Source organism: Pongo pygmaeus, chromosome 12 (assembly GCF_028885625.2).
Source record: "Pongo pygmaeus isolate AG05252 chromosome 12, NHGRI_mPonPyg2-v2.0_pri, whole genome shotgun sequence".
In the NCBI taxonomy this organism is placed as follows: domain Eukaryota; kingdom Metazoa; phylum Chordata; class Mammalia; order Primates; family Hominidae; genus Pongo; species Pongo pygmaeus.
In genome coordinates this window covers 109611005-109635498 of record NC_072385.2, presented here as the reverse complement: position 1 = coordinate 109635498, position 24494 = coordinate 109611005, and the positions used below count along the sequence as shown (strand labels likewise).

The 24494-nt window shown below is 40.2% G+C and overlaps 2 protein-coding genes and 1 pseudogene across 12 annotated transcripts in view; 2 read left to right on the top strand and 1 right to left on the bottom strand.

Annotated features, from left to right (window-relative positions):
* ITSN2 (intersectin 2) overlaps positions 1 to 24494 on the bottom strand; it is a 158389-nt gene that overhangs the window by 116967 nt on the left and 16928 nt on the right. For all 11 annotated transcript variants that reach the window (XR_010123127.1, XM_063648897.1, XM_063648900.1 and 8 more), the window contains exon 2: positions 8845 to 8908. Coding sequence is in view for 10 of the 11 variants with exons in the window: in XM_063648897.1 (XP_063504967.1) it covers positions 8845 to 8872 (28 nt within the window). In the remaining variant the exon portion in view is untranslated. The remainder of the gene's footprint in view (positions 1 to 8844; positions 8909 to 24494) is intronic.
* On the top strand, positions 11174 to 11446 carry LOC129030828 (non-histone chromosomal protein HMG-17-like). The gene has a single exon (XM_054476550.1). It carries the CDS (start codon positions 11174 to 11176, stop codon positions 11444 to 11446), a length of 273 nt encoding a protein of 90 aa, XP_054332525.1.
* Positions 15326 to 15654, top strand: LOC129030827 (large ribosomal subunit protein eL42-like; annotated as a pseudogene).

The window sequence follows — 24494 nt, the reverse complement described above, 5'->3', positions numbered from 1 at the left end:
ACAGAAGGAGGTGAGCAGTGGGCAAGCGAGCATTACCACCTGAGTGGCACCTCCTGTCAGATCAGCGGCAGCATTAGATTCTCATAGGAGCACAAACCCTATTGTGAACTGTGCGTGTGAGGGATCTGGGTTGCATGCTCCTTATGAAAATCTAATGCCTGGTGATCTGCAGTGGAGCAGTTTCATCCTAAAACCACTCCCCTCCCACCACCCTACCCCAAATCTGTGGAAAAACTGTCTTCCATGAAACTGGTCCCTGGTGCCAAAAAGGTTGGGGACCAGTGACCTAGAGGATTCAAAGTTAATTCTGGTTAGGGTTTATGAAAATGTCCCTCTTACATCTAACTCTTCTGGATCACTAGGAAGTGGTAAAGTTATGGCTCTGAAATGAGAAACCCAGATTTAATGGCAGTAGAGCAAGAAGAAGGCACCTGAGGAAGAAACGCCTTAGATCCCAGGAGGTATGGTATTAAGAGAGGAATTAATGATATTTTCTCTTGTAGAACTGCCCCTGTAGCCTTCTTCTCCAAGAAAAATGCCTTGGTATGGCTCTCCTAAATTGTTGGAAGCACCTTATGAGTCTGCCATCCCCCATAGGAGCCTTATCAAGAGTCTATCAGGAACATCAGGAATGACCCCAGCAAATGCATCTCCCATCCATATCACTTCCAGAGGTCTTCCCCCACCCCCAATCTCAGTAATGGATGAATTCCACCCAGCTGGTGATGAGGACAAACAAAACAAAGTGGGACTAATTCGGGCAATCCCTCCAAAAACAAGGACTAGACTCAATTACTCAAACTCCACTGGAAACCCTCAGACTTGCCAGTCATCCAGGAGGCTATGTTAGAGACACTGTCAACCTGTGCCCCTCTTCTGATGTAGGTCCCACGGCAGTGGGGGTTGCAGGGGGAATAACTGTAAACATTTTCTTGCCAAGCATAACCCATGCACATCCTTGATCTTCTACTTCTGTGGAAACCATGCATTAACTTGCCTCCCTCCAAAAACACAGTAATGTACATGAAGAGATCTTCAAGTGTTTAAAAAAACACTTCCTTAGTCCTGGAAGGCATTCAGGTCAGCCTCGACTCACTGGCTAGGGTTGTTAGAGACTTATCCTAGATTTTCTTTTTTGCAGGCCAAGATAAAATGTGTGCAATTATGAATACAACCTGCTGTACCCAGATTACTGATTCAGGCCAGGTAGAAAAGTTAAAATAAAACTTAAGGAGAGGCCAGACATGGTGGTGCACACCTAATCCCAGTATTTTGGGAGGCTGAGGCAGGAGGATCCCTTGAGCTCACGAGTTTGAGACCAGCCTGGGGAACATAGTGAGACTCCATCTCTACAAAAAACTTAAAAAAATTAGCCAGGGGCGGTGACTCACACCTGTAATCCCAGCTACTTGGGAGGCTGAGGTAGAAGGATTGCTTGAGCCCAGGAGATCGAGGCTGCAGTGAGCAGTGATCACACCACTGTCTGGGTGACAGAACAAGACCCTGTCTCAACAAAAAACAAACAACAACAACAAAAACAAACAAACAAAAACCACATTGTTTTTTAAGGAGAAAGCCACCTGGCTTTCTAAGGGAGACAATGATGATTTATAGGATTTGTTTAGCTGGGACCCTGCAGAGCACAGCTGAGAACATTGCAAGCTGAGACCAATCTGCTGCTTGGAGTCCTGTTGATTAGTCTTAATCAAATGCTGCATAAAATAAATCAGACTTAGTCCCAGCCCCTGTTTCGTCAGATTAATCGGAGTGGCCAACTTAGTGGTATGTATACTCATGAGAAAATTTGCTAGAAGTCAAGACAATGGAGAAACAAGGGAGAGGAACTCTTGGGAGACAATTCTCCATGAGTTTCTCATGTTTCTGTACATCTTCTAAAGCAAAGGATTGATAGCTTTTGTTCTAGACTCTCTTTGAGGATGTCTGCATTGCAAATACAGGGGTTTCTTCCTGAGCTTGGGATTAGCTTTTTGTTGTCCACTCTTCCCATGTGGTTATACCAGCTCTCTGAGGTTTTTGTAAAGCTCTGCACATTCAACATGACTAATCACCATCTATACTTCTGACTACCTTTACAATTTATTCCATTTCTGCCAATAAGGAACCAAATATGTTTAGGTATATAAACTCATACATAATTCCTGCTTGTATTGTATAAAAATCTGCCTTACAAAGACAATTTTCCAGGAATGTATATCAGTGAAAAGTAGGTGCTCACTATAATTTTTAACACTAATATGGATTTAACAAATTATTCTTAGTCCTAAATGACTGGATTAAAAAATCTATAAATATCCTCTCTTAAAGAGAAGTTTTAAGATTATAGTTAAAAATAAAGAAACAGATGTACTGAAGAACTAAGGACCTAAAATAGCTAAACCTACACACTTTCTAAATAAAGAAATACCACATATGTAGTAAAAATCCTACTTGGTTTATCAGTTTATCAGAAAATAAATAAATAAACCTGTGAGGATTCCTGTCACCAGGAAGGCAAGTAGTGTAGCCACAGAACTGATTTTCTATTATATGACTTCAGAAAAATTATGATGCTGATTTTAAAAACAACAAAAATGACAACAAAACATGACAAAGATGGAAGCAGCTCACCTTTATTGAACCCTGACTATTGTCAGGGACTTTATATGCAGTAACTGACTGAGCCCCCAGCATTAACCTATAAATTAAAGTACTATTATTATTCTCATTTTATAGGTAAGGAAACCGAAAACCCATGGTGATAAGTAACTTGCTCAAGGTCATACAGTAAGTGAGAGAGCTGAGATTAGAACCTGGGTAGCCTGACTCCAGAGCCTGCATGCTGAACTCTGCACTATACTATGTACCAACATATATGGGTAAGATGCTCATGTTCTTTCTAATTCAGATGCCACCTCTATAAACTAGGAATATTATATAACTCCACAGGCCCGTTGTAAAGATTACATGTAATATACCTCCATTACAGCTAATACTTAATGAAACTCACTGTGTGTCAGGTGCTTTCCTAAGAGCTTTACATGTATTGCTTCAAGTAAGTCTCATAAGAATCCCATGAGGTAACTATTGCTATCACTGTTTATCAGAGAAGGAAACAGTGGTACAGAGATATTAAATAATTTGCCCAAGGTAATAAAATTGGTAAGTGTTGAAGGCAAGACTAGAGTCTACTCAGGCTTAACTGAGAGTCTTAAACTATCTGTCTTGTTAGTAATTAAAAAGAAATACACTCACAAATATATTGTCCATTGATTTCCATCAAGATGTAGAGATAATTCAAGGTGGAAAACAGTCCTTTCATCAAATGGTGCTGAAAGAACTGGATATCCACATGAAAAAACAACAAAAGAACCTCAACCTTCCTGCATATACATGAATTAACTCTCAATGAATCACAGAACTAGATATAAGATAAAACTTCTTGAAGAAAATATGGAAAAAAATGTTTGTAATTTTGGATTATGCAATGACTTTTTGGAACACAAAAGGCAAAAATCATTAAAATATTTTGACAAACTGGACTTTATAAAAATCTAAAATTTCCACTCTCTTAAAGGACACTCTTAAGAAAAGGAAAAGACAAACTACAGGCTGAGAGAAAACATTTACAAAACAAATTCAATAAATATAGGTCAGCATATATAGAGAACTATTCAACTCAAAAATTAGAAAATAATCCCCCCCCAAAGAAAAGGAACAAAAGATTTGAACAGACACATCAAAGATATGCAGATGGCAAATAAGCATGTGACAAGATGCTCAATATCACTATCATCAGGGAAATGTAAATTAAAACCACAAAAAGGTATCACTACATGTCTATTAGCATGTCTGAAAATTTTTTTTAAAAATTAAAAAAAAAACACGGAGTGCTGATAAAGATGCCAAACAACCGCAACTCATATATGCTGGTGGGAAAGCAAATGTGACAGTCACTTTGGAAAACAGTTTGGCAATTTCTTATGAAGTTAAACATATATTTTCACATGACCCAACCATAGACTCTTGTGTATTAACAAAAGACTCTTGGGTAAATACTCAAGAGAAATGAAGACCTATTTCCACATAAAAACCTGTTCTCTGATGGTTATAGCAGATTTAGTCATGATCACTAAAACCTGGAAATAACCCAAATGTTCTGCACCTGAACGGCTGAACGGATAAATAAATTGTGGGAGAAATGCATGCAACATTATGACTGAATCACAAAGATATTTTGCTAAGTGACAGAAGCCAGACACCAAAGGCTACATATTGTGTATTCCATTTATATGACATTCTGGAAAAGGCAGAACTGTAAGGACAGAAATCTGATTAGTGGTTGCCAACAATACGTGGCTAAAGGTGGAGGTATAAGGGTACAGAGAACGTTTTAGGTGATGCGAATGTTTTATATCCTAATTTATATGACTATACATAGTTTTAGAAACTCATCAAACTGTGTACTTTAAAAGGGTGAATTATACCCCCAATAAACCCAACTTTAAAATAAACTAAAACAAAAATATAAAGCATCTAATAGATGCCTGCCATATTAAGAGTGCTCAATAAATTAGTTTCCTTATTCAACCCAATCCTAGGGAACAATATAATTAAAAAGAAGTCAGAGCATTCAAATCTTTCTCAGGGAATAGCCTGAAACTAAGGCTCTTTAGTTAGAAACCTTAAGACTATTTTAAGTCTGAAGAGTTTGGTTAGGAAGGCTTAAAAGCCGCTTGGCTGGGCGCGGTGGCTCACGCCTGTAATCCCAGCACTTTGGGAGGCCGAGGTGGGCGGATCACCAGGTCAGGAGACTGAGACCATCCTGGCTAACATGGTGAAACCCCATCTCTACTAAAAATACAAAAAATTAGCTGGGCGTGGTGGCGGGCGCCTATAGTCCCAGCTACTCGGGAGGCTGAGGGAGGAGAATGGCATGAACCCAGGAGGCGGAGCTTGCAGTGAGCAGAGACCACGCCACTGCACTCCAGCCTGAGAGACAGAGCGAGACTCCATCTCAAAAAAATAAAACAAAATTAAATTAAATTAAATTAAAAAAAAAAAAGCTGCTCTAACATACATGGATATATAGATCCCCAGGCAGTGATGGATTCTACTGCTATCCTAAGACAAAAGAGTTCTGCTGCATCAAGATTGATGCACCAATGCTCATCACAGTATGATGCTTTCTTGTATCTATTACTATCTCCTCACATTTCCTTGGCTACGTGTTTTCACAGGGGCTAAACTCAACCCATCTGTTTATGTTTACTGCTTAGTTCCTCATGTCTCCAATCAGTAATCTTGACACCTTCATATTCATTCATTCGGTAAACATTTATGGGGTACAAAGATGAATAAAATGAACCACTTGGCTGGGCACAGCCCAGCACTTCAGAATGCTGAGGCAGGAGGATCACTTGAGCCCAGGAGTTGAGACCAGCCTGGCCAACATAGTGAGACCCCCATCTCTAAAAAAAAAAAATTCTTTTAAGTAGCTGGTCATGGTGGCACATGTCTGTAGTCCCAGTTACTCTGGAGGCTGAGGCAGAAGGAACTGCTTGAGCCTGGAGGTTGAGATTGCAGTGAGCAATGTTCATGCCACTCTACTCCAGGCTGGGTTGACAGAGAAAGACCCTGTCTCAAAAAATAAAAAAATAAAAAAATAAACACCTTAAAGGAACTCACAGACTCTAATATTTTAAAGAGACTCCACCAGCCAAGAAAATCACACACAACAATCATGGTTACATATTATCATGATTAATGTAACCAAGAGAATAAAAATGTTCTAAGGAATTTTAACAAGGAATAATTTTTAAGTAGTGTTCAAATAACCTTTTAAAAAATTAATCATATTAAAACATAAAGTATTAATGCACCAAGAATTTTCTAGGAACAAAAAGATAACACTGGTCAGGTGTGATGGCTCATGCCTGTAATCCAAGCACTTTGGGAGGCTAAGGTGGGAGGACTTCTTGAGCCCAAGAGTTCAAGACCAGCTTGGGCAAGATAGTGAGACCCCCATCTCTACAAAAAATCTAAAAATTAGCTGGGTGTGGTGGCTCATGCCTGTGGTCCCAGCTACTCAGGAAGCAGAGGCAGGAGGATTGCTTGAATCTAGCAAGTCGAGGCTGCAGTGAGCTGTGTTCATACCACTACACTCCAACCTGGGCAACAGAGTGGAGACCCTGTCTCAAAAAAACAAAACACTGAAATAAGAAAACTGGGCAATACATGTAGTTCAAAGCCAATTTTAAAATAGTTAATTCAATCCTGGCTTTCTTATTTAAATATATCAACTAACAGAACCCTTTGAAGAGGCGAAAGTTTGTTACTTTGAACTTCAAGTAAAAATCTCCCAATCTTAGTCTATATTTATCTGTAAGCCTTACCGAAGAGGCAGAAAAATCTAAGTTTGGGGGTTGATGTCTAATATTTCCCTAAAAAGCTAACAAACTTTTACAATATGTAATAATCATGTGAGAAATACATTAAAATTCTATCCACTTCCCCCAACTCATCACTGATATTGAAAATATGGGATTTTCATAAACATTTCTGCTGCTTATTCTCATCTCACCTGCTGGCTCTTTCAAACAAGTTCTTCTAGTCAGTGAAGAAAAAAATTTCACATTTACAGAACATCTACTATAGGCTAGATCTCATTCAGTAAGTAGCCTCATCTCAGTTTTTACACACACACATATACACATACATGCGCACACACACACATATACATTCTCACACAGGCATACTTACAGACAAGTCCCAATAGCAATGGGCATCAAAACAATTTAACAATCTATGTCAGGATTACTAGAAGAGCAAAGTTTTGTACTATACATGAATGCTGCTCTCAGTAACATCTTAAACCCTGAATTGAACTTAAATTAGATATGTCTAAGTTATCGTCAATCTTCTAAGTAGGAAGGTACCACAGTCTACATATGGAATTAATTCTTCAGAAGTTTAAAAAAAATTACTATCTGTATGCCTATATAGCACTTCTAAATGCATTTTCCAACATTTTAGATGATTATTCACATAATCATTCTTTTGTTATTGAATATTCCATTTGTTCTCAATGTTATATTTTATATATAATGCAATGAACTGCAAAGTAGATATATAAATGTTTATGGAATGGAAGAAGCAGAATAAAGAAGGACCAGGACTGTACTGCTTTATGTTCATTTTGCTTATAAACCTGATTAACATGTTGGCTGAAGTTTACAATTCAACGGTTTAATGCAAATTCCTTTGTATGGGGCATAAAAATCCTCAAACTTGAGTAGAGCATGTTACTACTACAATTACTGCCCTAATTTTAAACTTACGTGTATCAATCATTATGGAAAAATTATTTAATTATTAAAAATTGTCTGTGGCATCAATGTTTATAATCCCACACCATTTTCCCAATAGGAGCAACACTCACATTAACCCTTAAATAATAGGTTCTGAAAAAGTAAAAAACAAAACAACAAAATCTTTACTTCAAATCTATCCTTAAATGACACAGGACCTGACCATGCATTAGAATTTGATTCTACTTTTTATAAAAATAATTCACTTCTCCAAGATTTTCCTGAATCCTGAGGCATAAAACTTTAGATATACAACATGTATTTTCGTTATTAACAATGTAATCATTTGGTCCTATGTCTGAAAACAAGTTTAAAAAACAACTGATTAACACTAGATGGTAACATCAAAACAGAATTGCTTTGTGAAGATGGGAGAATAGTGATTCTTCCCTCCTTTTTTTAAATGCTCTTTTTTTTTTTTAAATGCTCTTTAATATTACTGTTTTCAATTTAAATAATAAAGAATTATAGAGTTTATTCTCTATTTCCTGATATTTATCTACAATTAGCTAATACAATTTAACATAAAATTAAGAACTCAGTATCTAGATTTCTTTAGCGATTTAAAAATATAATGCATGTTTTTCAATTAATTATAAATGACAAACACAGTAACTTAATACCTATTAAGGGTAGTTAATTAGTATTTGGGAAAAGAATTAAAGCTACAATCAGAACAAAACTTTAAAAACTTTTCATTATTCAAATTACCTACGCATTTTCTTTTTTTTTTTTTTTTTTTAAACGGAGTCTCACTCTTTCCCAGGCTGGAGTGTAGTGGCACTATCTCGGCTCACTGCAACTGCCACCTCCCGGGTGGTTCAAGTGATTCTCCTGCCTCAACCTCCCAAGCAGCTGGGATTACAGGTGCCCATGACCACACTCGGCTAGTTTTTGTATTTTTAGTAGAGACTGGGTTTCACCATGTTGACCAGGCTGGTCTTGAACTCCTGACCTCAAGTGATCTCCCTCCTCAGCATCACAAAGTGCTGTAATTACAGGCATGGGCCACCACACCCAGCCAGCACTTTCTTTTAAAATGTTTCATATTAAACAATTATGTATGCAGGCATACGTAATCTTATCTAAAGGGAAAACGTAATCTTACATAAATATTACTAAATTAATCTTTATTGGCTTCATCGGTTTACAATCATGTTATGTTATCAAAATACCTTTAATATTCACCTTATAGCACTCTGCTATTTGTCATCCAGTTTTATGAATCAAACACAATATACCTTTTGGTTATTCCTAACTGCTCAATGGCAAACACACGTTCCAGAATATAGTCATGGGATTTACAACATAATATTCTTACAGAAGACGTATGCAGTGTTCCAAAATATTTTCCAAGAATACTTCAAGTTTTGTATTTATAAGCTAAAGGAAAATTATCTACATGAATATTTTAAGCCTCTACCAAAAAAAAAAAAAATCTATAACCTCATCTTGCCACAAGCACAAAGCCGCTTACCATTCATAGCTGTGGGAAACTGAGCCATCACGGTCCTGAGTTCTCCTTGCTAGCTCTCAGCCATCTGCAACATAAAAATATTGTGCCGTTGATAATATAACAAGGGCAAATCACAGTTTAGTGCACCCGCTAAGCAGTAGGAATGTCTGTCCCCTTCAGCTCACACTTCCAACAGAAAACAATGCAGAGCTTCTGCTGCTGCTGAACAGGCAGAATTTACATTTGAGGAAGGGTAAGAGATTTTGTTGGGTAATCATGCTGCCTTAATACAGAAAAACAGTCACATATTTAATAGTAGATACTGAATAAAGAAACCCTTGGCATGAACCAACATTCTTGTAGAAATTAATTTGGAAGAGAAGAAAATAAATCAACTGTATAAATTAAGTATATAAGAATAACATAGAAATCCATACTTTTTTTTTTTTGAAACAGAGTCTCACTCTGTCACCCAGGCTGGAGTGCAGTGGTGCAATCTCAGCTCACTGCAGCCTCTGCCTCCTGGGTTCAAGCAATTCTCACACCTTGGCCACCTGAGTAGCTGGGACTACAGGAATGCTCCACCACACCTGGCTAATTTTTGTGTTTTTAGTAGGGATAGGGTTTTACCATGTTGACCAGAATGGTCTCAAATTCCTGGCCACAAGTGACCTGCCCACGTCGGCCTCCCAAAGTGCTGAGATTACAGGCGTAAGCCACTGCACCCAGCCTATAGTATCATTTTTTAAAAACTCCCAAACAAGAAAAATACTCAAAATAAATGTAGCGCAGCTGTTTAAGTGAGCTCAAGGGGTTTATAAAATAGTCTAAAACTAATTTATTAAAACATACACATAATTATTAAAATACATATATAACATAACTAAATGTGCTGGGCAAGCACTCTAAGAGAAGGGACTTTGGAAATTCACAGCTCTGGGTTCAAACCCAGCTCTGCTATTCTCCCAGCTGTGACCATGGAAAAGTTATTTAACCTGTTTTTGAGACTCAGATTACTCATCTATAAAAAATACTTTGCAGAAGTATTTTTTAAAGTGTTAAACATAATCCAGTAAACCGCCTGCCACATAGGGTGTTCAACAAATGGCTGCTATTTTGCAAACAACCAGAAAAGGAGAGTGCAGTATCATTTTGAACCCTGAATTCATTATTCAGCTGTCAATAAATTCAAAATTTGTTCCATGAATCTTTTTGTGGGTCTGGTTTTGTTTTGTTTCTTGAGACGGAGTCTCGCTCTGTCGCCCAGGCTGGAGTGCAGCGGCGCAATCTCGGCTCACTGCAACCTCACCTCCCAGGTTCAAGCAATTCTCCAGCCTCAGCCTTCTGAGTAGCTGGGTCTACAGGCGCACATCACCATGCCCGGCTAATTTTTGTTTGTTAGTTTTAGTAGAGACGAGGTTTTACCATGTTGGCCAGGCTAGTCTTGAACTCCTGAGCTCAAGTGATTTGCTTCCCTCAGCCACCCAAAGTGCTGGGATTACAGGCCACTGTGTCCAGCCTGTTCCATGAATTTTGAGAGTAGGACCAGTTAGGAAGTAAAGGCCTAGCAAATTTATAGCAATGCACTTAGTAATTAAAACCATGGATCATAATATTGCAGGAAAACACTACTATATTAAAAGATCATGCCATATCTCATCTATTTACCCAAATCATTTAAATATTAATATTTTTAGAAGCCTAAGAAAAATATTTGCACAGCCATTTTAAACAAAGAAGGTATTAAGTAGTACATACATCGTGGTCAACGTTTCTCACCATTTTATAGCTAGCTTAAAAAATGAACACAGAAGGAAGTCCCATAAATCAAGTTATGACTGCAACTTCCTCAAATACAGAAATACTGCAAACAAATATAACATTTTTACTTCTTCAATTTTAAATCATAAGTAATGTTAACCCAAAATAAGCTATATGGGTGAAAACAAACTATCTACTTAACAGATATGCAGTAGCAAGGGCCCTCATTCATTAGTTTTCTGTGGCTGAGACCATTTTAAAATGTGAGAGAAAACCCACTATTGCAAATAATGCATTTTCTAACTCTGCATAATAGCATGTGAATTACTAAAGATGGCTCTAACAACAGAAAAACCAGTGAGGAATGGGATCCCATGGACACAAGGCCTTAATCAGTTGGGATCTAGGTCTAAAACTTACAAATCATCTGTCTAGAACCATTTGTTGGTCATCACGTATTCTGTGAATACAAAATGCCAAATAGAGAGCAGTGTGAAGAAGAGGCGAGAACGAACCCCGGACTGACCAAAGCCTGCACGCCACTGCATCCTGTGCCAAGTGCTTACCTCCTGCCACCGTCGCCACCACCATGCCCAAGAGAAAGGGTGAAGGGGATGCTAAAGGAGATAAAGCCAACGTGAAGAACGAACCACAGAGAAGACCCATGAGGTTGTCTGCTAAACCTGCTCCTCCAACACCAGAGCCCAAGCCTGAAAAGGCCCCTACAAAGAAGGGAGAGAAGGTACCCAAAGGGAAAAAGGGAAAAGCTAATGCTGGCAAGGAGGGGAATAACCTTGCAGAAAATGGAGATGCTAAAACAGACAGGGCACAGAAAGCTGAAAGTACTGGAGATGCCAAGTGAAGTGTGTGCATTTTTTATAACTGTACTTCTGGTGACTGTAGTTTGAAATACTATTTTTTATCAAGTTTTATAAAAAATGCAGAATTTCATTTTACTTTTTTTTTTTTTTTTTTGAGATGAATTCTCACTCTATCGCCCAGGCTAGAGTGCAGTGGCGTGATCTTGGCTCACTGCAACCTCCGCCTCGTGGGTTCACACGATTCTCCTGCCTCAGCCTCCTGAGTAGCTGGGATTACAGGCAGGCACCACCACCACACCTGGCTAATTTTTGTATTTTTAGCAGAGATGGCGTTTCACCATGTTGGTCAGGCTTGTCTCGAACTCCTGACCTCAGGTGATCCACCTGCCTCGGCCTCCCAAAGCGCTGAGATTACAGGCATGAGCCACTGCGCCTGGCCACTTTTTTTTTTTTTTTTTTAAGGCAGAGTTTCGCTCTTGTTGCCCAAGCTGGAATGCAATGGTGCAATCTCAGCTCACTGCACCCTCCGCCTCCCAGGTTCAAGCAATTCTCCTGCCTTAGCTTCCCAAGTAGCTGGGATTACAGGTGTGCATCATCACGCCCTGCTAATTTTTTGTATTTTTAGTAGAAATGGGGTTTCACTATGTTAGCCAGGCTGGCCTTGAACTCCTGACCTCAGGTGATCCACCTGCCTCAGCCTCCCAAAGTGCTGGGATTACAGGCATGAGCCACTGTGCCCAGCCTACTTTTTTTTTTTTTTTTTTTTTTTATGCTATGTTGTTAGCACACAGAACACTTCATTGTTGTTTTTGGGGGAAGAGCCATATGTCACTAATAGAATGTATCCAAAGCTGGACTAATGTGGGGAAAACACCTTTCCCTTCTAGTTTTGAGACAGTTCCTCTTTGCTCCCAGGAGGAGGGATTCCCTGACTTTAACACACATGGCCACCTTGGCACAAAAGCCTTGTGGTATGGAAAACAAATTTGTTTTTACGTCCTCCTCTCCCTTTCCATCTTTCAGCAGAGACTTAACTCCCTTAAACCCAGACATCTGTTGAGACCTGACCCCCCCAATCATTAGTTACCAGTGTGTCAGGCAATCTGGACTTTCCAGTGATGCCACTGAGACAGCACCTGTCAAAAGAGCAGTGGTTCTTCAGATAAATTCTGCCATTTTCATTTCACTTCCTGAAAGTCAGGGTCGGCTGGGAAAAGTTGTTAAACAATACGCTAAATGTGAAATGTCAACCCTCACTCTAAACTTTCCCTGTTCACAGCATCAGATGAAAACTTCATTGGGTTTGAGAGTGGCTTTCTGATTTTTGGTCTACTGAAGAAGGGAGTTTGAAAGTTGTTGTGGCCAGGCACAGTGGCTCACGCCTGTAATCCCAGCACTTTGGGAGGCCAAGGCGGGCAGATCACCTGAAGTCAGGATTTCGAGACCAGCCTGACCAACATGGTGAAACCCCATCTCTACTAAAAATACAAAATTAGACAGGCGTGGGGCACATGCCTGTAATCCCAGCTACTCAGGTGGCTGCAGCAGGAGAATCGCTTGAACCCAGGAGGTGGAGGTTGCAGTGAGCCAAGATCAGGCCATTGCACTCCAGCCTGGGCAACAAAAGCAAAACTCCGTCTCAAAAAAAAAGGAAAATTGTTGTATACTCTTAATCACTGTCTGCCCGTGTCCTGCCTGAAATACCATGATTGTTTATGGAAAGCATCTTTAATAAAGCGGGATACAGTTTGGCTTGGAAAAAAAGAAAAAAGAATGCCAAATAGTAGATGCTCAATAATCACAGGTATAATTCTGAAATAAAACCTGAGAATGAACCAAATATTAATAATATTACTGGCAATAAGGGCAAATCCCTTGGGTAAAGCTGAAGGTACTAGTATTACAGAATCTTTATCATCTGGTATGTGGAATTTAGCCACCCATGCACATAGGTACCATATTATATGTAACATTTATGTTGTATGTAACATCTGATTAACTGTGGTAACATCTAAATATGGGAGTATGTTTTGTTAGAACCAATAAGCTTTTAAAACATATCATTTCATATCTATTACATTTCTGTTCTCTCTGCCCCACTGTGGAATAATTACCTAATGCTTAACAATTCTACTAGTCTATTTGCAGAGCAGTACTTAAAGAACAATTATAGTTGAAATTCTGAAAATGCAACAGATACCAAAAACTTTGTTTTACATTTTTCAAAAAGCAATTAATAAATTAACATTTACTGTTTACCATTAATTCAATACACTTCTGTTGATCACAGTAGATGTACTGTGTCATGCTGAATATTCATTAAGAATCCAATATGTTTCAGGTTCTGCAGAAGGAGCTTCAGACACTGACAAACTTGTAGACTTATCTACCAGGTGCCAGATACTGCTAGGCACCTTTGATAATACGGATACTCCTCTCACAATATCCCCATAAGGCAGATGATACTGTATTTATTTCACAGAAGAAACTGAAGAGGTTAAATTACTTGCCCAAATTCAGTATGTCATGAAGCCAGAATGCAATCCCAAGCCTGTCTAATTCTTAAGCCCATGAACTTCCCATGTGCTTTATCTGCCTCTTCCTCTCTTAAATGGAGATAATGCGTCACAGGTTCCTGCAAACAGCAGGAGAACTTACTGTTAGCACATTTGTCCAGGAGAAGAAAAACAAGCCAGAGATGACTCCCAACACACTGGACAGCATCAATCACATAAATAAATTAGGGAGTGCTAATTGTTTCTTATCTCTTGGTATAACTCTCTGAAAGGAAGAAAAGGGTAACCAGCATCTCCCCAGGTACATGACTGGCGCCTGTTTCAGGTAAGTGCAATTGAAGTCAGCATCCAACAAACACCCCTTTCTACTCTTCACAGGGGATGACATGTAGTGACGGGCAATTTTGGCAAATTTGCAGTCATCATGTATTTTGAATACTGTTAGTTACGTATGGTTTTTAGAATGTTCATATGATTTTCCTGCTCATTAAAAATTAATGCAGAACTGGCATTGTTACCTTTGTAGAAACCAAGAAAATATACTGGGTAAATAGCAGGCATAAGGCAAAGAACACTGCTTCAATTTAATATAATTCAGTTGCAATTTGGAGTAATTGCCAAACGTACTTTAGACAATGTAGAAAATATACTCACACTAAGATAGAAAAAAGTAGAAATGCTAGAACAAAAGTAGGAAATCCTGCTTTTACAAAGGGTCAGTAACACTCAGAAAAAGTCACAGCCATTGTAAGTGAAAAGTCGCTTAATTAAGGTTTAGGGGTTTTTTTGTTTTGTTTTTTGAGACAGAGTCTCATTCTGTCACTCAGACTGGAGTGCAGTGGCACAATCTTGGCTCACTGCAACCTCTACTTCCTGGGTTCAAGTGATTCTCCTGCCTCAACCTCTTAAGTAGCGGGGACTACAAGCGCACGCCACCACACCTGGCTAATTTTTTTTTTTTTCTTTTTTTTGAGATGGAGTCTCCCTGTCACCCAGGCTGGAGTGCAATGGTGTGATCTCAGCTCACTGCAACCTCCACCTCCCAGTTTCAAGCGATTTTCCTGCCTCAGCCTCCCAAGTAGCTGGGATTACAGGTGCCCACCACCGCACCCAGCTAATTTTTGTATTATTAGTAGAGAGGAGGTTTCGCCATGTTGGCCAGGCTGGTTTTGAACTCCTGACCTCAGGTGATCCGCCCTCCTCGGCTTCCCAAAGTGTTGCGATTACAGGCGTGAGCCACTGTGCCCAGCCTAATTTTTGTATTTTTAGTAGAGATGGGGTTTCGCCATCTTGGCCAAACCCCAAACCCCTTGGCCCAGCCAAGGTTAAAGTTTTTGTTTGTTAAGAAGCACAGTTACGGAAAGAATTACAATTACTTTCCGTGCCAATAGCGCTCACGCAAACATGGTGAACATCCCTAAAACCCGCAGGACTTTCTGTAAGAAGTGTAGCAAGCACCAAACCTGCAAAGTGACACAGTACAAGAAGGGCAAGGATTCTCTGTATGCCCAGGGAAAGCGGTGTTATACAGGAAGCAGAGTGACTATGGTGGGCAAACTAAGCTGATTTTCCAGAAAAAGGCTAAAACTACAAAGAAGATTGTGCTAAGGCTTGAGTGCGCTGAGCCCAACTGTAGATCTAAGAGAATGCTGGCTATTAAAAGATGCAAGCATTTTGAACTGGGAGGAGATAAGAAGAGAAAGGGCCAAGTGACCCAGTTCTAAGTGTCATCTTTTCTTTTATTATAAAGACAATAAAATCTTAAGTTTGTTAAAAAAATAATAATTACAATTATCATTTAGTCCAAACCCTCAATTTTCAAGATGGGAAAACTAAGAAACTTGTAAAAGATCACGAGTTAGTAGCAAAGGTCCCAGAAACTACATCTCTGATGTACACGTCCAGTGCTCTGGTTTTTTAAGACAAAGTATCACCCTGCCACACAGGCTGGAATGCAGAGGCATGATCTCAGCTCACTGCAACCTCTGCCACCTGGGCTTGAGCAATCCGCCCACCTCAGCCTCCTGAGGAGCTAGGACTACAGGCGTGTACCACCATGCTCGGCTAATTTTTGAATTTTTTTGTAGAGATGCAGCCTCACTACATTTCCCAGGCTGGTCCCTAACTCCTGGGCTCAAGTGAACCTCCCACCTTGGCCTCCCAAAGTGCTGGGATTACAAGCGAAAGCCACTGCACCCAGCCTTCCAGGGCTGTTTGTTTGTTTGTTTGTTTTTGAGACAGAGTCTCACTCTATCCCCCAGGCTGGAGTGCAGTGCACCATCTTGGCTCACTGCAACCTCCGCCTCCTGGGTTCAAGTGATTCTCATGCCTCAGCCTCCCGAGTAGCTGGGATTACAGGTGCCTGCTACCATGCCCAGCTAATTTTTGTATTTTTAGCAAAACGGGGTTTTGCCATGTTGGCCAGGCTGGTCTCAAACTCCTGACCTCAGGTGATCCGCCCGCCTCCCAAAGTGCTGGGATTACAGGCGTGAGCAACCACACCCAGCCCAGTGCTCTGTTTTTAAAAGTTTCCCTTGGCCGGGCGCGGTGGCTCACTCCTGTAATCCAGCACTTTGGGAGGCCAAGGCAGGTGGATCACGAGGTCAGGAGATCGAGACCATCCTGGCTAACATGGTGAAACCCCGTCTCTACTAAAAATACAAAAAAATTAGCCGGGCATGGTGGCGGGCACCTGTAGTCCCAGCTACTTGGGAGGCTGAGGCAGGAGAATGGTGTGAACTCAGGAGGCGGAGCTTGCAGTGAGCCGAGATTGCGCCACTGCACTCCAGCCTGGGCGACAGAGTGAGACTCTGTCTCAAAAAAAGTTTCCCAACTTGCCCACTCATATCACCTGGGATATTTACTAATTGTACAGTATGAATAGAACCTAAATAAATGTTCTTGCCTTGAGACCCTTCCACACACTACTAGTTTTTTTCTTAAAGCACTCATTAATGCCCCTTTCCTGCTTAGAAAATCTTCCACTGATTACAAGTTAAAGTCCAAACTTCTTAGTATGAAATACGGCCCTCTTCAGTATCTCACTGTATCACATTCTCCAGGTACTTTCCATTTCCATATGTCCTAAGTATACCAACCTTTTTTGAAACAGTAACTTTTGTTCTCTCCTCTACTCCTTCATAAAGAGGTGCTCTCTTTGTCATGGTCATCACACTTTCTTCTCCTTCTTTGATTCCCAATTCAAATGTCATCTTGTCTTTGAAAGACTTCTTTCCTCCCAGGTAGTTAGTCACTATCTCCTATGTGTGTCCATACACTTGTTTACACCACAATAACCTCATTTATCACACTATTTTAATTTCATGATTGCCTGTTTCGCATGTCCTGGGGACAGACCATTTTTATTTACCTCCATATGCCTGGTTTCTAAACCAGATCTTCCAAAGAAAACACTCGATAAACATTTGCTGAACAAATGAATTGGGTAAATAATATGGCTGAGATACCAAAAAAGATGTGAATAAAGTAAACAGGGAGAGGCAACGATGAACTGAATATACAGAAAGGAAACCAGCAGGAAGCAGAACAGGCTCCAACCTACTTCCATTAAACCCTGCAGAAATCAGAGTTGTGCAACATGGCTCTCCTGTAACTTGGCTTTTCTTTTTTTTTTTTTTTTTTGAGCATACCTTTAAAGAAAGGTTTATTTCCCATTGAATTCTGAAGGTTTTTTTATTGAGAGTGAGGAAGGCGGCTCAGGTTTTTTAATTACTTCATGATTCAATATTTTGAATCATTTTGATTAAATAAATTTGACGAATGGTCTGACATTCAAAAGCACAATCATCAATCATCATGTTCCTGCAGGCGTGTGTGTCTATATGTATGTGTGTGTGTGTGTGTGTGTGTGTGTATATATATATAATTTTTTTTTTTTTTTAGACAGAATCTCACTCTATCACCCGGGCTGGAGTGCAGTGGCATGATCTCGGCTCACTGCAACCTCAGCCTCCTGGGTTCAAGTGATTCTCCTGCCTCAGCCTCCCAAGTAGCTGGGATTACAGGCACGCACCACCATGCCCAGCTAATTTTTTGTATTTTTAGTAGAGACGGGGTTTCACCATGTTGGCCAGGCTAGTCTTGAACTCCTGACCTTGTGATCTGCCCACCTCAGCCTCCCAAAGTGCTGGGATTACAGGCGTGAGCCACCACACCTGGCCTTTTTTTTTTTTTTTTTTTTTAGAGACATGGTCTTGCTACATTACCCAGGCTAGACTCAAACTCCTGATCTCAAGAGATCCTCCTGCTGCCTCAGCCTCTCGAATAGCTAGGACTACAAGTGTGCACCACTATGCCCAGCTTCCTGCAGGTATATTTTATAAAACTTTCTCTAGGGTCTCTGCCACTCCCAGCATGTGCTAGGTACACACAGCCAACTTTCAAACTATACTTGCTGATCAGTTGAGAAAAGTGTTCCTGTCTCATTTAGTTCCCAAGGAGATCAAGGTCAGTTCTCTATGAATGTAAACCAAAAATAAAATTCTAAGGCCCCCCAACCTTCTGAATGGACTTCCTTCTCATCCAGGGCACTGTTAAAATTTAACCTGAGGCTGGTTCAGGCCGTGATGGGAAATGGGGTTCAGATATACTCATTAAACCTCACTGGCCTTAACATCAACACAGACATAGTCTGATAAGAAGCATTTACAATCTATCCTCTCAGAAGCCTGCCACCCAGAGGCTTCATCTGCACGATAAAACTTTAGTGTTTATAACCTCTTATCATCATAACCCAGTCTTTTCCTTTCCATTGATCCCAGGTCTTTAGATAAACTCAACCTACTGTCAACCAGAAAATTTTTAAATCTACCTATAAACTGGAATCCCACCCTCCCCTTCGAGTTGTCCCACCTTTCTGGATGGAACAAATGTATTCCTTAAATGTATTTGATTGAAGTCTCTTGTCTCCCTAAAATGTATAAAACCAAGCTGCGCCCCGACTACCATGGGCACATGTACTCAGGACCTCCTGAAGGCTGTGTCACGGGCCATGGTCACTCATATTTGGCTCAGAATAAATCTCTTCATATATTTTAGAGGGTTTGGTTCTTTTCATCGACATGAGAAGAGCTGGAGCAAAATTACCTGCTACTTTATAGTTTCTGTAGTAAGATGAAATTTATAGAATACATATATTCTCCACCTATGCATTCATTCATTCTTTCATTCTACCATTCATTTATTCATCAAACATGAATGGTCATAATAAAGGGATCTGGGCAGGTGCAGTGGCTCACACCTGTAATCCCAACAACTCAAGAGACTAAGGAAGGAGGATTGATGAGGCCAGGAGTTCAAGACCAACCCAGGCAACACAGCAAGACCCCATCTCTACAAAAATAATAATAAATAATAAAGGGATTTGGGGAATGCCAAGAGAACCCAGAGAACAGAACGAACACTACTTGAGAGGTAAATCAAAGTAAGGTACATGTAATCAAGGAGGTAATATTTGTGTAAGAATTATCTAACATGAGGTCGGTGGCAAACTGAGTGAACGCCAAGTGTCCTTGGAGTGAATGACATTGTATAGTGTGCGGATAGGCTCTGTTATAAAGAAAGGAAGTTTTGGAACCTGAGAGAAGGACTGCTTAAAAGAAGGAAAGCACAAGAGCCAGTGTAACACCAAAACCGCTCCTACTCGTATTCAAAAACTGTGCAATTTGAGAGTGATGTAATTTCAAAGAAGTCACTTCATCTTAAGAGGTACAAGGGGCCAGGTGTGGTAGCTCACACCTGTAACCCCAGCACTTTAGGAGGCCAAGGCAGGCAGATCATTTGAGTCCTGGGCCACACAAGGAAACCCCATCTCTACAAAAAACACAAAAATTAGCCGGGTGTGGCGGTGTGTGCCTGTAGTCCCATCTACTTAGGAAGTTGAGGTGGGAGGGTCACTTGAACTTGGAAGGTGAAGGTTGCAGTGACCTGAGATTGCACCACTGCACTCCAGCCTGAGCGACAGAGTGAGACGCTGTCTCAAAAAAAAAAAAAAGAGTTAAACCTTTAGAAACCCAGTAGTCTTCAAATTACGCTCCTTGGAGTTCTAAAAGTTTCAAGGAGGTACAACGGAGGTGGGGTAGGGAGGAAAGGGGGAAGGTTGGAAGGGATACCAACTTCAATGAGAGTAGCTCTGTTTTTGTGTTTTATATATTGAAGCTTCTCCGTAAGATTTCATCTGATTTTTTCTTAAAGATAAATGACAACATACTGAATTCCATCCTCTTTATTTCAGAAACAACTAAATAGGTCAGGTGTGGTTCATGGCTCATGCCTGCAATCCCAGCACTTTGGGAGGCCACAGTGGGAGGATCACTTGAGCCCAGGAGCTCAAGACTAGCCTGGGCAACACAGGGAGACTCTTTGTCTACAAAAAATTAAACTTAGTTGGGCATGGTGGCACACACCTGTAGTTCTAGCTACTCAGGAAGTAGCTACTCAGGAAGTGAAAGGATCATTTGAGCCCAGGAGTTCAAGGTTACAATGAGCTATGATTATGCCACTGCACTCCAGCTTGGGTAACAAAGTGAGACAGTGTCTCTAAAATAAAATAATGTAAAAAAACAAATAGAAGCCAAAGAGATTAAGTAACCAAGATCACACAATTTAAGATAAACAGTAAGTCATGCTATTGATTTTGGACATTGCTGTGCAAGTCATGGAGAGCCAGTATTTAAAACACAGTATAAAGTTGAATGTACTTGGCAGGGTGTGGTGGCTCACGCCTGTAATCCCAACACTTTGGGAGGCCAAGGCGGCAGATTACCTGAGGTCAGGAGTTTGAGACCACCCTGGCCAAGATGGTATAACCCCATTTCTACTAAAAATACAAAAATTAGCCAGGCATGGTGGCGCACGCTTGTAGTCCCAGCTACTTGGGAGGCTGAGGCAGGAGAATCGCTTGAACCCGGGAGGTGGAGGTTACAGTGAGCTGAGATCACGTCACTGCACTCCAGCCTGCGTGACAGAACGAAACTCCATCTCAAAAAAAAAAAAAAGTTGAATGTACTTGTTTACCCAGCACCAAGATGAAGAAAGTCAAAATCGTCGCAGTCCCCCAAAGTCCCCTCATGCTCCCTTCCAGCCTCTGTCCCACCAGGGAAACAAGATCCCAACTTCTAATACCATAGATTCGTTCTGTCTGCTAAGGTACTTCATATGAATGGAATTATGTAGCCCGCTGTGTCTCTTTTGTTCAGCATTTGGTCTATAAGTTGTGTCATTATAGATCCTGTGTTCTGAAAAAAGAAAACACACACACACACACACACACACACACACACATATATAGTATATATTCTAGTTAGAGACCTACATTTGGTAGTTATCAGAGATTGGGAATACTTGTAATGTCAGTGAATTATATTATCCAGGGAAAGTACATATAAAAAAATATATAAGAAGACTGGTCTTTTAAGAGGAGAGGAAGACAACTCTGACAAGCAGTATAGGAACAAACTGGATTTTGAGTCTTGAGACAAACACATCAATTATGAAGTGACTGGCATAGTCCAGGCGGTAAGAACTTGAACTTGAGCAATGGAGAAGAGGTATTTCAAAGGTAGAATAGACAGGATTTTCTGATCCGCTAAATGTGGAAGATGAAAGAGGAGCATCACAGATGGGTTTCTATCTTGGGTGACTGTAGAGCAGTAATATTAACCAAGACAGAAGCTCTAAGACAGTAGGAATCTAGATATTAGATTTGAGGGATGAACAACAAAATGTTCAATTTTGAGCATACCTAATCCAATCCACCTACAAAGACATCTAGATGGAAGTGTCCAAGAGACAGTGAACACTCTACCTAGCAACCCAGATTTCGTAGTCATTAGGGATTGGGAGTAATTGTAATCATGTGGGTGAATGACACTATCCAGGGGAATCATGTATAAGAAAAAAGAGACAAGAATAGTCAGAAACAGAGGTTCAGAAACAGGAGAAATCGGGATACAGAGTTAAGAGTTTCAAGGAGAAAATGGTATTGTCACAGAAGTTAAGACTCAGCTATTAGTGTTGGCAATCTGGAGTGAGGGTAGTTCTAGCACAGTGATGGCTGTAAAAGCCAAATTGAAGTAGATTAGGCAATAAATGTTTAAAATAAGGGGAAGAGCCTGGGCGTGGTGGCTCACACCTATAATCCGAACACTTTGGGAGGCCGAGGCAGGCAGAGCGCATGATGTCAGGAGACCGGTCTCATGGTCAACATGGTGAAACCCTGTCTCTATTAAAAATACAAAAATGCGCCGGGCATGGTAGTGAGTGCCTGTGAGGCGGGAGGATAGCTTGAACCTGGGAGGTGGAGGTTGTAGGGAGCCAAGATCGCACCACTGTCCTCCAGCCTGGGCGACAAAGCAAGATTTCCTCTCAAAAAATACATAGGAAAAAAGGTAAGATTTAAGAAAGGGAGGCAGAGTTATTATAAGGCTTTAGTTTTTAGGTGACAGAACAAAACTATTTTTAGACAAAAAAAAAAAAAGAAATAAAGATTTAATTTACAAAAAGGAGATAGAAGAGAAGTTACCTAATGGAAGTTAGGGCCAGAAAAAGAAGTAGTAGACAGCTCTAGAACACAAAGTTAGAACCTGGGATAGATATTTCTGTCTCTGAGAATGAAGTTCAGGAAGGGGAGTAAGAATGAACAAAGGCATACATAAGTTTAGAAGCAGAAGAAAGAACAGTTGAGAAAGTACAGATTTTCTTCTACCATTTTTCTTTTCTTTTAGAGATACATAATCTTTTTGAGACAGTCAATGGTGCCAAGGCTGGAGTGCAGTGGCATAATCACAGTGCACTGCAGCCTCGACCAGGCTCACGTGATTCTCCCACCTCAGCTTTTCAAGTGGCTGGGACCACAGGAGCGCGCTGCCAAGCCCAGCTAATTTTTAAAATTTCTTATAGAGATGCAGTTTCCCTATGTTGCCCAGGCTGCTCTCAAACTCCTAAGCTCAAGTGATCCTCCTACCTCAGCCTCCCAATGCAAGCTTTCTTTGTCTCTCTTCTTTAGGCTCAGACAACAGTCCAAAGGGCAGGGCTAAGGACGGACTCCTTGACCTCGTAGGCCCTCAAGTGTCTAAGCACAAATTTCTCTCCTCTTCAAGCCAAAAAAGAGAAAGACACATGCAAATCAGTTCCCATGACTCAACCAGATATGTGCATTTCAGCTTGCATTCAAATTAGCTTAGGCCCTACACATCAAAACATTTGTTAAAATGAATGAATGTGAAGGAAAACATTCTAGGCAGAGGTTGCACTGCAAAAGCAGAGTAACTAGTGTGGTCTGGAAAAACAGATTACCTATTCACATGAAATAGTGAAGGGCTGGCCTGGCACAGTGGCTCATGCCTGTAATCCTAGCACTTGGGAGGCCGAGGCAGGTGGATCACCTTGAGCTCAGGAGTTCAAGACCAGCCTGGGCAACACAGCGAAACCCCTCTCTACCAAAAATAAAAAAAATTAGCCAGGCGAGGTGGCATGTGCCTGTGGTCCCAAGTACTCAGGAGGCTGAGGAGGGAGGACTGCTTGAGTCTGTAAGGTGGAGGCTGCAGTGGGTCAAGATCATGCCACTGTACTCCAGTCTGAGTAACAGAGTGAGACCCCATTTCAAAAAAAAAAAATAATAGTGAAAGGCTAACAACAATGCAAGGAACCATAACAATAGATACAAAAATAAGTACAATGTTAACGCCTAGCTGATACAAATGTCAATTAGCACAAGATCCTTAAAACAACCTGAAAAATTAAACATTAAAAAATATATATATATAATAGAAAGTGAAAGTCCATTACCAAGAAAACAATCATTAGCAGTTTTGAATAGATTGTTCCAGATATTTCCTATTTATATACTAGCAAATACCACTTACAAAAATGAAGTCATACTTTATTGTTCTTTTTTCATGTTACCAATTTTTCACAGTGAATAAGTAACCTTCTATTTTTCCAGACCACACTAGTTACTCTGCTTTTGCTTGTACTGTAACCTCTGCCTAGAACGTTTCCCTTCACGTTCATTCATTTTAACAAATGTTACAATTAATGCTACAATAAACATTCTTCATACATGTGTGTAAATATAGGTCTGTGGACAGATATGTGTTTCCAAAGATAAATTCTAGAAGTGGAAGTAGCAGGTTAGAGAGTATGAACATTCTAATTTTAATAGATAATACCCAACAGCCTAAATTAGACTTTACCTATAAAGTCTCTTAATATAGGCTGATAGCATAATACCAACAAGATGGGGTTTAGAGACACAACCCTCTAACTCTGACTTAATTCAAAAGACATTTTAGAGTACCTATACCAGTAACATACTCCATTTCCTCTAAGCAATTTTCCACAAACATTATTTCTCTTAACTAAGCTTTCCTCTCCAAATAAATGTAATTTATAAGCACATGCTCCACAAAAATCTCAAACATGAAAAACTTACTAAGCAGACTCCACAGACAGGGGAGAAGGGGTGAACCTGAAGATCCAGTCCTGATTACCACAGTTAACAGTTTGGTATTTGTTTTTCAGATTTATTTTATGCATATATAAACAAACGTTA

Bases quoted from the DNA above. Each gene is read 5' to 3' on its own strand.
- LOC129030828 (XM_054476550.1), top strand. From the start codon at position 11,174: ATGCCCAAGAGAAAGGGTGAAGGGGATGCTAAAGGAGATAAAGCCAAC.